The sequence below is a fragment of the Tamandua tetradactyla genome, chromosome 8 (assembly GCF_023851605.1).
Source record: "Tamandua tetradactyla isolate mTamTet1 chromosome 8, mTamTet1.pri, whole genome shotgun sequence".
Taxonomy (NCBI): domain Eukaryota; kingdom Metazoa; phylum Chordata; class Mammalia; order Pilosa; family Myrmecophagidae; genus Tamandua; species Tamandua tetradactyla.
The window spans coordinates 41,843,406-41,856,783 of record NC_135334.1 but is presented as its reverse complement, the minus strand read 5'-3'; the positions used below and the strand labels follow the sequence as shown (position 1 = coordinate 41,856,783).

The 13,378-nt window shown below is 38.8% G+C and overlaps 1 protein-coding gene across 1 annotated transcript in view; it reads right to left on the bottom strand.

The window, feature by feature from the left end:
• Positions 1-6,685, bottom strand: part of PGR (progesterone receptor) — a 65,979-nt gene extending 59,294 nt beyond the window's left edge. Inside the window, exons 1-2 of the mRNA XM_077113173.1 lie at positions 5,049-6,685; positions 3,848-3,999 (exon numbers count right to left, since the gene is read on the bottom strand). Of these exons, the coding sequence (XP_076969288.1) occupies positions 3,848-3,999; positions 5,049-6,685 (1,789 nt within the window). The remainder of the gene's footprint in view (positions 1-3,847; positions 4,000-5,048) is intronic.
• Positions 6,686-13,378: the final 6,693 nt, after the last annotated feature.

The following is a 13,378-nucleotide window of genomic DNA, read 5'->3' as shown; positions in this document are numbered from 1 at the left end:
GTAGTTTTAATCTTAAACAATGTTCACCTCAAGGTTCACTGTGTTATTAAATCTCATTATTAAACCTCTAGCTTTCTTTCTGGTGACATACATGACTCTAAACAACCCCTTTCAGCCAAATTCACCTACAATTCAGCACTATTACTTATAATCCCAATAATGAGCTACCATCACCTCTACCCATTTCCAAACATTTAAGTTCAACCTCATTAAAAATTCTGTACATAACAGGTGACTGTTCATCATTCTCTAGCTGCAGTCCTATATTTTGTGCTTGATGACTATGAGTTTACATATTCTAGTTACTTCATATTAGTGAACTCATCTGTCCTTTTTTGTCTGCCTTATTTCACTCAGCATTATGTAATCCATGTTGCACGCTTCAAGACTTCATTCCTAACTACTGATGAGTAATCTTCCATTGTGTGTGTGTGTGCGTGTGTGTGTATATATACATATATATATATACATACATATTTATATGTATATACATATATACCAGATTTTGTTATCCATTCATAACTGATGGACACTTGGTTTGCTTCCATAGGATTAACTTTTACATTACTAAATGTTTCATCATTTGGCTCATATTTTTTCTTCCTATTCCCTATTGTTTACTTTGACACTTACATCTCATTTCCTATTATCATAAAAGAAGTATTATAGTTTGGAACATGGATTTGGGAGTTACATCATGTGTATTTGATACTGGCTCTAACACTTCCTGTATTAAGGCAACTTAAAAATACCCTGGCTTTAGTGTCCTCGTTGGTAAAATGGAAATAATAATAACACCAAAAAATGAAGATTAGATAAGAGAAGACCTATAAAACACTAAAAATAGTAACTGGCACACAGAAAGCACTTAAAAATGCCATTATTATTATTATTATCCTTGGCAACTTCAATATCCACACTACTTTCAATTTCTTGCCACACTGGCGTTAACACACAGTTCATCACAAAGCACTACTTTACTCTAAGACTTCTTTACTCCAGTATTTCTCTCCAACTATAAAGTCCTTCAATTAATCTTTCTCACTCCTGAAAACTCCCAGAATCTTCTCTCTAGTCTCTTACTTTAAATCACTCATTCTCTCCCAGTTCACCCAATCTTTAATTCTAATAATTTTGTTATAGAAATTTTCATCCATAGTCAATCTAGTCTCTTCACTCGTTGAGTATATACACTTAAAAGCTCTCCCCATGTATGTGCGTGCACAGATACCCCTTTCTTATCCTTTAATAAACAAATGAAGTTCATATTTTCCATGAACCCTTTTACCATCACTACATAATTTACACATTCTAGTTCATACCACCTCCACCTCCCTCCCCAAACACAAAAACTCACAAATCATATACTTTACACCTTATCTGTGGATCTGGGCATTCAATGAGAATTCCTATTTAAATGTTTCCCATGCATACATAGTACCACCTCAATTTATTATAAGCTCCTCTAAGGTAAAAACAAGGGAGAATGACTATATACCAGATATTCTTTTAAATCTTTTAAATGTATTAACTAATTTAATCCTTATAATACTTCTGAGAAATAGCTACTGTTATTATCCTTACTTTAAACCTATGGCAGAGAGAGGTTAAGTCAGGGAAAGAATATCTTTGGCATAAATTTAAGTATAAGAGGTGTTATAATTTTATAAAAATTGTTGAATTGTATAAAATTGGTGAACTGCTGAAAATGGTTTGAATTGCTAAATGAATGTATAATAATTATGAATGAATGAATTTACTCATATAATTCTGCAATCTGGCTCTAGTTTCATGAATGATTTATTATACTGCTGGATACAGGTGCTTCATTTTTACTACTCAAGACTAAAACAAACTCATGCCAAGAATAGACATTAAACAAATGCTTTCTAAGAGTAAGTGTGGGCAGACATCTTTTATGTTTTTGGTTGCTATTCAGATAACAATGATGTGAAGTCATTTCTATTTTAAAGTTAGGGTGCTCTTGGTCTTTTATATACACTTTATGATGTACCTTCTGAGAATTAAGTAGTATTTATCATATATCTACTTGTTCATACCATCTCTGATTTACAGAAATTGCAATTAATGACTCTCCAGCCTATGTTAACTAACAATCTGCTAGTAACTAGTTGTATAATCTTAGCAAAGTCAATTTATGTCTTCGGGACCTGCTTTACTTATCTGTATAAGAGGGAACTAAGCTAAAATAAATGGACCTTTAGGGGATTCCTAAGGGACATTTCATTTATAAAATTATACAATTTTAAGAAGACCATAAGGAAATCATATTAATGCAGAAGGAAATATTCAAGAAACCAGAACCAGAGTCAGGTAGGAACGTAACTCCAGTTACCTCCTAAAGAACCAAGTCTTCTATACCAAGAACTTCAATCTGTATTTTAGATGGAAAACCGGTGGCTAAATGATGCCAGTGTGAAAGTTAAGGCCATACTCAGTTGCCCTTAATTTTCCCAAGTACTCTCTTATGATAGTGTCTCAATTAATTTAAAGCAGAATTAAAAATCTCTGAAGCTGAACACTTTAAACATCAATTAAATATATTCACCCTTCTTAAGAAATATTTTTAAATTATGCAAAGCAAATTTTTCCCAAAGAATTAATTTCAGTAGGAGTACAAATACTATTAATAAATAGTGGAGAATCATTTTCATTAAAAAAAGCACCATGGTTGTAAATAATCACTTGTTAAACATTTCAGAGGTAGTGAATTTTTTTTCTTGGTGTTAAAAGTCTAGTAGGTTAGTATGCTTTGGATATAAAAGTACATTAAATATGCATATTAAGCTCTTCTGAAAGCCCCTTTAAGTAAGAATTTCCCACTCCCTCCTTTCCTGCTTATAAGTAGAGAGATCTGGATAATAGAAAAATCAAACAGGCAGCAAGAAAAGCAGACATTCATATTTTTGGTTCCTTATCTGAATGTGATCTCAGCACTCCAGAAGGAATCCTAAACTTCCTTTAAGCTGGTTACAAAATACATTTATTACCAGAATTTAAATATGAAAGTATTTAAAAGGTATTCTTTAAATATAAATGTGTTTGGCTAGTTAAGTGTTTTGTGTAGGTACCAAAAGAAATTCGAAAATATTTTCTGTGAAAGTATAAAATAACACCATGCAAGTCAATTCAAAATTATTAAATACATATGTAATTGAAATTATTTTCAAAGTGAAAGTTTTATGCAGAGCAAAACACTTCTTTCCAAATTATATAACTGTGATGCCCAAATATTTATTTGCTTTAAACTGATTATTTCTATCTTATTATCCATTTACAAAAATATACCGAACAAAAAATTAATTTAAATTTTTGGTTTGGAATTAACATTATATAAGCATTACATAATTATGCTTATAAGGAAAAAATTATGTAGAAAATTTGCAACTTCATTCAGATGTGTGTATGTATTTCCGCATACACATGCACATACATAATTTCATCAACATTTTACATTTTTCTTTTGATCAAAAGTTTAAAATGCCTTATAAATATAATAGCAAACAGAAAATACGGTCAGAGTAAATCTGTATTTTTAAAGTTCAACGGTTAACTAAAAATAGGAGCACTGTTACCAAGATTTTTGACTTGAGTCTAACAGGGAAAGATAAGTCAAAGAGTCTGCAATTTAATTTCTACCCAGTTTAATGTTGTGTACTCTGAATTAATAAGTATACCGTTAAGCATGTTCTTATATTTATTAAGTTGGAAATACCAACGTTTCTTAAGAGTATCCATGATTATAGTCTATAAAATATTAGATTGTCTCCACTTACAGTTAAACCAACAATACAGGATTGGGTGGGGTGGGGTGGGGGAAGCCTACCTTCCATTGCCCTTTTAAAGAAGACCTTACAGCTTCCACAGGTAAGGACGCCATAATGACAGCCAGAGGCTTCATCTCCACAGATTAAACAAATCTTCTGAGGTAATGACTCGAAGCTGTACTGTGGGCTCTGGCTGGCTTCTGAATCCGGCCTTGAAATGCAAAACAAAGTACTGCTTTATTTTTAGGTGCGCCAATATCTAGTACTAAAGATTTCTTAACCAAGCATTGACAAGAGGAAAGGAAAGTTTTAAACAGAAATGTTATCTATACACCCTTGAAAAACATGCAAACTAAACTTGGGTGTAACAGACAACCCGAAAGGAATTCCCACACTTGCAAATTATTAGCCATTCATCAGTAGCACCGCATAAAAGAATAATAATTAGCATATAATTTTATGTTCAGGATAGCAAAACCTATTGGTCAAGTCTCCCCTCCCCCCAATTCCTTATATAGAAGCAATTTCATCTTTGACAAGTGAAATGTTAAGCTCTTCCTGTACGCTGAGTAATAATATACACAACTATGCTTTAAGAATTCAATCCTACTTAATGAGGCTTTTGAGTTTTTAAAACTCAACCTTGTAATGAGGCTTTAGACTGTTTATCTAAACAAATATATATTTGTCATTTTAAAGTATTGCTTAATGATCGGACATTGCTGTGCCTAGTCACAGCGATGTCCAAACCGCACATTATTTTTTCTTTAAAATTCCACTACTGCAGTATATAATTGAAAATGTAATAAAAAAATGTAGAGAATTCGAAACAATGTTGGAACACGGTGCACTGTGGTGGTTGCTTAAATGCACAATTTAAACATATTATACTTAAAATTAATTTTAATCTTGAGATTTCTATGAAAATCGAGCTATTAAGTGTCCAAACCCCGAAGATGATTCTGCTTTCGGTTCTGGCCGGCCACCCTTCACCAAGACCCTCCTCTCCCGAGGAATCGGTGCCTAAACTAATTTCTAAGGCAGACATTCCCAGTAAATGTCCTTCTAAGAGACGCATTTTATAAAGCCCCGAAGTGCTGTGGGAAGAAAAAGAGAAGCAAAGTGCCTGCGCACCCTGCCCCAGCCACCCACCCCCGCGAAATCTGCCAGGAGCGGAGCCCCGCGCCGCTACTCCCGCGCCGCTACTCCCGCGCCGCTACTCCCGCGCCGCTACTCCCGCGCCCCGCCCCGGGCGCTCACCTCAGGTAATTGAGATACGGCGGGTAGACCTGCGGCAGGCCCTCCTTGAGCACCGCCGCCTGGTAGCCGAGTTGCGGGAGCCCATTGAGGCCGAGCGGCTGGTAGAGTGCTGGGGCCGTCGCGGCGGCGGCCGCGGCTGAGGTCGACGGCAGGCTGTCCCGCGGCAGCAGACTGGCGCCTGCGCCAGGAGACTTGCCAGGCGACGGCGCGAAAGGCCCCTGCTGGGGCTGGGCGCCCTCCGCTTTATACAAGATGCACTCCAGGGTCGACCCCGACGACGACGCCGGCGAGGCGGAGGTGCTGGCGGTCGCTGTCGCGGTAGCCACCGCCACTTCCCCCGGTCTGGACGACGACGCTCGCGACGGCAGCGCCAGCTGGAAATCTGGGAAGGCTGTGGGATTGGCACCAGCCGCCAGGTACGGACGCGGAGAGCGCGCGGCGGCCTCGACGCCTTCCTCCTCTTCTTTGATCTTCAGGGTGAGGGGCTGGAAGTCGCCATAGAGCGGGAACACGTCGTCCTTGGGCTCAGCGTCGGGTGGGTATGCGCAGTCGGGGAAATCGCTGCCGGTGACCGGGGTGGACGAGACGGAGGGCGAGCCCCGTGGTGGGAGGAAGGCGCTGGCGGCCGCAGCCCCGGTCCCGACCTCGTAGCTCTCCCCCTCCAGCAGATGCCGGGTGCGGGCGGCCAGGAAAGCCGAATTGAGCGGCAATATGGGCACGTGGATGAAATCCATCAGAGTGGTGGCCAGAGGGGAGCGCCCGGGTGCTGCCGGTGTATCTTGCTCTGTGAGCGCAACCCTGGGCGCTGAGAAGCGGGAATCTTCCTTAGGAGCCAGGGCAACGCCTCCTGCGGCGGTCCCAGGCGCGGGAGCCGCGGCTCCTCCTCCGCTCACTGTGCCTCCCAAAGACCGAGGTTTTTCCTTCACAAGCGGACCCGCGGAGCCCTCGGACTCGGAGCCGTCCTCTTCCTCAGTCTCCTCCGTAGGGGGCTGAAGAAGAGGTTTCACCGCGGTCCCAGACCACTGGGGGCCTCCGGGAATTGGGGGCAGCGGCTGCCCGGACGGTGACAGGCTCCTGGGCAGCACCTTATGGGTGGCCGCTGACCCAGAGCAGTCGTCATCCTTGCCCACTGGCCGGCTCATGAGCGACAGGAAAGCCCCCTGGGTGGTGGGGGCAGCCCGAGCGTCTGCGGGAAGCTCGGGGCCAAACAGGCACCACGGACTGGTAGTCTCGCAGACGGGAGGGCTGGCGTGGCTTTGCCCTGGACCGGGGGTCGCGAGCAGCGTGTCCAGGACACTGTCTAGCAGCCCGCCGTCCTTCTCTGGGGGTCTAGAGCCGCCGCCTCCTGCACTCCCCAGGGCTTCAACTCCAGTATATGCACCCTCCACGTCGGACAGTGACTGCTGGTCCTGGGTCTTCCCGTCTGAGGTTTCCTGTCCCTGGCAGGGGCGAGGAAAGTGCAGCCCGTCTAGGGAGATAGGTATGGCGGAGATTTTGGGCGATGCGTCCGAGGTCCGGCTGGCCTGGAAAGGGCCGGCGTCCGGGCGACCCAGCCGGGAGGATCCGACCTGGGTGAGGTAGGTCGCGCCACCCTCCACGTGGGGAGCCCGAGGATCCTTTGCCTTCAACTCAGTCATGACGACCTGAACTCCCCTTTTCTCCTCCCTCGTCTAAGGAGGAGGAGGAAAGGGGAAGGAGGAGGGGGTGTCCGTAATATAGGAGCAGGGGGAGGAGAAAATGGGAATTGAATTTGGCAGGACCTGGGGGATCTCCACCTCCTGGGTCGAGAGGGGGCGGCGCTGGTCAGCTCCTGCCCTTGCCTTCATCCAGTAGGTAGGAGCAGGGTTTCGGTCATTCGGTCCCTGTGGCAAATGGGGAGGGCAGAAGAAGAAGGTAGTTCTAAGTATCTCGCCTCCTAACTGAGAGAGTTTTCCGCGAGAATTCTTCGGTCTTGTCAGGACGGGAGAGGCAGAGAATTCACAAATCCCGCCGTGGCGTGGCGGAGGCTGCCAAAGCAATTAGAGGCGGCTGTGCCTCTTTACTTTTCCTCTGGCTTCAAACCTGTGCATGCTCTGTAGCTCCTAATGCCGCTCTCCGTTTCACTCCCCTTCTCACTAAAACCCTGGGGCTATTCGGACCTCTTGGGTCCATTCCCAGGGACAGTCGTCCTTCTGCTGGCTCCCTAAAGCAGGCGACAGTCGTCTCTGCAGCTCTCACAGAGCTCGGCAGTCCGTGAGAACTATCCGCCTCAGTTTGCAGATTCTACTCAAATGCCAAGCGAAGCTAGTTCTCAATGAGAATGTTATCCCCACACCAGAATCCTTGCCCATTCAATATTACAAGATTCAGCCGGAGTAATGATTGCCTTAGACTGGCCCAAAGCTTTCTAACAACACCTCCTCCCTCTCCATGAGGCTCCACCCAATACCTTGCCCCACTCCAGTTGTGGATCTGCTCTGAAACTCCGGAATTAGGATTCCCACCGGCTATTCTGAGTTCCACTTTCTGGTTAAGTTATGGGGTGAAACCTCTTAAGCATATTAAATACAGTAACACTAATTAAGAATTATGCCCATCTTAAAAAAACAAAACAAACTAAAAAAAAAAGAAAGCTATCAAAAGCAGAATTTTGCAACCATTTCAGTAATTCAATTTTGTAACTATTTAATATAGAGGAAGGCATTTGGCTGTATTATCTTTTAGAATAAATGTATCCAGGATGATCCTAAAAACTTTAAAAAGTATTCTATCCCTTATGACTTACATGAAAGTGAGTGCTTTAGAATTTCTCTTACTACAACTAATATGTCCTGCTTCTCTTGAACAGTCTTCAGTGTGGCAAAGGAATTTGAAAGTGAAAGATGGTTCCTAATGCCTCTCCAATTTATGAGGAGGTTTGGGTGTTGTATACCATACTTTGATTTGATTAGAATGCATTCCTAAAGAATGCATTCTAATTTTTAATAAACACCACTTTAAGGAAAGTTCCCTTTGACTTCAGTTGATACCCTGTCCTGTATGAGGATCTTATGATAGAGGTGTTGAATGGTATTTTCTCCCCTCAGCATTCTTATTCTTAAAATAATTTTCTTTGAACTTTTTAAATAGATCACTACTAAAATCATGAAGACAAAGTAGAGAGGGGGGAAATATTACAATATATTTTTTATCTAGAGTCATAACTTAGAGTCTCTGTGTTAAACTACCAAGACCATTAAATATATCCTTAAATATACCCTGTTCAAAATGGAATTAATCATTTGGAAAGTTCTTTGTCAGCCTGGAGACCACATCTGTGCTGATGTGTCACAGGTTCTCAGCCAGGGGCAGAAGACTCCAAGACTCTAGGATAGGGAAGGCAGTAGCCTGAATTTCTGAATCACCTGGGGAGGGGTTACATGAATGAGAAATAAACCTTTACTATGATAGGCTACTGGATTCTGAAATTGGCATTTCCAGCAATTAGCTGCCTTGATTGAATAATTTTAGATATGTGGAGTGCCAGGAAGAGGAGGGGTAAAAGGAATTCTAGGAAACATATTCCAGGTATATTATGTTCATAGGGCATTAATGAGCAGAATGCAATCTAGGAGCTGCAGGGAGGTCATTATTGAGAGAACATGGTGTTAAGTCTGGGTATGGAAATAGATGTGGTTCGAGAGATGAAATAATTTTATTAATGTTGCTTTCATGCTTTCTTCTTTTCAGTCCATCTTATAACATTTAGAATGCTTTATTGAGATATAATTAAAATACAATAAAATTCTAAGTGTACAATTCACAGGTTTTTAATATATTCACAGAGTTGTGCAAATATCGCCAAATCAATTTTGGAATATTATCATTACTCCAGGAAAAAGCTTTATATTCATTGAGCAGTCACTCCCCATTTTCTCCCGAGCCCTCTTGCCAGTGGCAACCAAGAATCTACCTTCTGTCTCTACCGATCTGCCTATTCTAAACATTGTTTGTAAATGGAACCATACTGTATGTGGTTTTTTTGACTGACGCCTTTCATTTAGTATGCTTTCAAGTTTCACCCATGTTGTGGTAGGTATCAGTGCTTCATTCCATTTCATTGCCAAATAATATGTCATTGTTTGTATATACTGCATTTTAATTATCTAGTCATCAGTTGTCAGACATTTGGGTTGTTTCTGGGTTTTTGGCTGTTTTGAATAATGCTGCTATAAACATTCATACTGAATTTTTGTGTGAACGTTCGCTGTCATTTCTCTTGGATATATACCTTGAAGTGGAGCTGCTGGGTCGTACTGTAACTTTGTTTAACCATTTAAGGAACTGCCAGATTGTTTCTCAAAATAACTGCACCATTTTACATTCCTACTAGCAAGGGATGAGAGTTCCAGTTTTTCCATATCCTATCCAAAACTTATTTTCTGGTTTCCTTATTATTATTTTAGCCATCCTAGTGAGTATGAAATGGTATTTCATCGTGGTTTTGATTTGCATTACCTTGATAGATAATAATGCAGTAGGCTTTTGTAGAATCTGGGCAGCATTGCCAGACACTCTTCTAAGCCCTTTACGTTGATCAATTCATTTAATTCTTTAACAGTCCCTTGAAGTAGGTAATATAATCCCCATTTCATAGTTGAAAAAACAGACACAAGAGTTGTCCAATTTTACAGGGTAATAAGTAGCATTGTCATATTTGAGCCCAGGTAATCAAGTTCTAGTCTTCTTGCAAGTATGCTTTTCAATAGTAGATGGCTCAAATGTTGGTTTCTAGGTCATTTGAGTCATACAACTAGCACTCGATCTTATTTTCTATCTGACAAACTGTATTTGGCTTGACTTAGGTTGGTTATAAAAATTCCCCCCAAGCCAGACTGTCTGACCAGGTTGTTTTCATGAGATTGAAAATCTTGAAGTGGGAAAACAATAATAAAGATAACTAGCATGTCTGAACTCACCATTACTTCATGAAATCTGATGCTGGATGATTAGGACTGTTAGCATAGAAACCTCTCAAATATGTGAATCTTCCATTGAAACAAAACCCACCGGTTAAATTTGTATGTGATGGGACTGACTCCAAACATTCCTGAAGACAATTTATCTTTAAAGAAGAGGGTTTAAATTTAAGTTTTTTGGTCTATACTTTAAAAAGTCAGATTTATTCAGGTATCATTAATATACTATAAGCTGCATATATTTATTGTATAATTTGATAACTTTTGATGTATGATATACACATGAAGCCATCACCACAAAAAGGTGATCGACATAGTCATCACCTCTAAAAGTTTCCTCATGCCATTTTTTAATCTCTTCCTACTGCTCTTTTCTATCTACCTGCCAATTCTCCATCTGTCCCCAGAGACCTCTAATATGTTTTTTTCATCCTTATATTATTTTTTTTTGCTTTTCAGAAGTAATCATTTCTTTAATTTCTATACTAAATGTCTAAATTTAGAAATTACACTTTTTAGCTCCATAATTTATTTGTACCCTAATTGTATCTCCTTAAAAGTCCTCATAATGTGTTTTTTCCCTCATTATGGTTTTAAAAATTTTTATTGAGGTAGCATACATAAATTTTCCCTTTTCAATGATTTTAAGTGTACAATTCAGCAGCATTAATTACATTTAAAATGTTGTGTTACCATCACTACCATCCATCACCAAAAGGTTTTTATCATCTCATACAGAAACTGGGTACCTATAAAGCAATAATAACTCATTCCTGTCTACTCCCAGCTCTGGGGAATGTCTATCTATTTTCTATTTCTGTGAATTTGCTTATTCTAGATAGTTCATAGAAGTGGAATCATAGAATAGGTGCCCTTTTGTGTCTGGCTTATTTCACTCAACATGATGTCTTCCATATAAATATATATTTATTATATTTAATTTAATTATTATACATATATTTATATTTATCAACATTTATCTGTTGGTGAACACTTGGATTGTTTCACGTTTTTAAAAGATTCTAATCTTATTTATTTAACATTGTATGAAACTGGATATGTATATATGTTTTTCGGTCTGTCTGCTTTAATTTTTTTTTAATTAACAGGCTTTGCTTTTTTAGAACAGTTTTGGGTTTATAGAAAAATTGAGCAGCTGGTTTCCATATAGCCTCTGCACAAGTTTCCCCTACTATTAACTTCTTACATTAGTACTGTATATTTGCTACTATTAATTAATATTGCTACATTATTATTAATTAACACCTATTGTTTATTCAGATTTCCTTAGTTTTTACCTAATGCCCTTTCTCTATTCCAGGATTCTATCCAGGGCAACGATTAAATTTAATTGTCATGTCTCATAAGGGTCCTGTTGGCTTTGACAGTTTTCAGACTTCCTTGTCTGAAAAACTTGCATTTTTATAACCTTAGTAGTTTTGGAGAATACTGATCAGGTATATTGTAGGATGCAGTATTGGAATTTGATGTTTTTCTTATGGTTAGACTGGGCTTTTAGGTTTGGGGAGGAATATCACAGTGGTAAAGTACCATTTTCATCACATGGTATCAAGGATATATACTATCAATATGATTTATAGTTGTTAATGCTGGCCTTGATTACCTCACTAAAGTAGTGCTTGTCAGATTTTTTCCAATCTGTAGTTACTTCCCCCCCCACATTCCACACTGTACTCTTTGGAAGAAAGTCACCATAGGTATCCCACATTTAAGGAGTAGGGAGCTATGTTTCCCTTACTTTAGAAAAGAGCATCTATATAAATTCATTTGAAATTCTTGTGCATAGACATCTCTTTTTCCTAATTTAATGATTTATTCAGTCTTATTTATGCCAATATGAATTCATGGATATTTATTTTATACTTTGGATTATTTTATAATCCAACAGTATTTTATTTACTTTGTTGCTCAAATTGGTCCAGCTTTGGGTACCAGGGGCTCTTTCATTTGGCTCCTGTGTCCCTTTGACACATCCTCATTAATGTGTGTATGTGTGTATCAGTGCATATGGTGAGTATGTAAGCACTTCCTTACTTTCTGGCAGTACAAGATGCTCTAGATCATCTTGTATATTTCCTATTCTAGTCCTCGAATCAATTATTTCTCCTCAGGAACCCTGGCTTTTTCTACCGGAGAATGGTATTAGAAACCAAAATCTAGATGCTAACTGTGCTCTACATTAGTTTTTTTTCTTCAAATTTTATATAATATAGTATGTGCTTTTTTCATCTGGCTTTTTAAACTCAGCATGATTATTTTGATTATTTAGTTTCATCTGTATCGCAGTGTTTATCAATTGTTCATCTTTTTCATTGCTGATTAGTTATCTGTTGTGTGATAGGTCATAGTTTGTTTATCCATTTACCCGTTGATGAACATTTGGGTTGTTTTCACTTGTGGATATTACAAATACAAATGTGTGTATACTCTTTGTATAGACATTTGTTTTAATTGATCCTCAGTAAATACCTAATAATGAAATGGCTGGAAAATTATTAGACATACATTTAACTGTCAAACTGTTTTCCAATGTGGTTGTATCATTTTATATTTCCATTAGCAACATATTAGATATATATAGTGTGTGTATACATATATAATAATAATTATGTTTGCAGTATGTTAGTAAATTCATTCTAATTCTTCTATATCCTAGACAATTTTTATGGTCAATTTTTTAGTCAAAATATGTTTTTTATTAGAGCAGTAAAGATTTACAGAAAAATTATGCAGAAGGTACAGAGTTCCCTATAACCCCCCATGCAGTTTTCCCTATTATTAACATTTTGCAGTAGTGTGACACGTTTGTTACAATTGATATAACAATATTACTATAATTATCCTACTAACTATAGCCCAAGATTTACATTAGATTTCACTCTTTGTGTTTTAAAGTTATATGGGTTGTTTTTTTTCTGATAACTTATATATAGCCTAAAATTTCCCATTTTATCTATTTTTAAATATGCAATTCAGTGGCGTTAATTATATTCACAACATTTGCCATAGTCCATTGCCAAAACTTTTCCATTGCCCCAAAGAGAAGTTCCATACCAATTAAACATAATTCCCCATTCCCCTCCCCATCCAGCCCCTAGTAAGAGGTATTCTAATTCCTGACTATATGAATTTGCATATTTTGTACATTTCATGTAAATGAGATCAGAAATTATTGTTCTTTTGTGGTCTGTCTTATTCCACTCAATATGATGTTTTCAGCATTCATCCATGTTATAGCATGAATCAGACTTCATAACTTTTTAATGTTCAAATAATATTCCGTTGTGTATATATACTTCACACTTTGCTTAGCTGTTCATCTGTTGATGGACACATGAGTTGCTTCCATCTTTTGGAAATTATGAATAATGC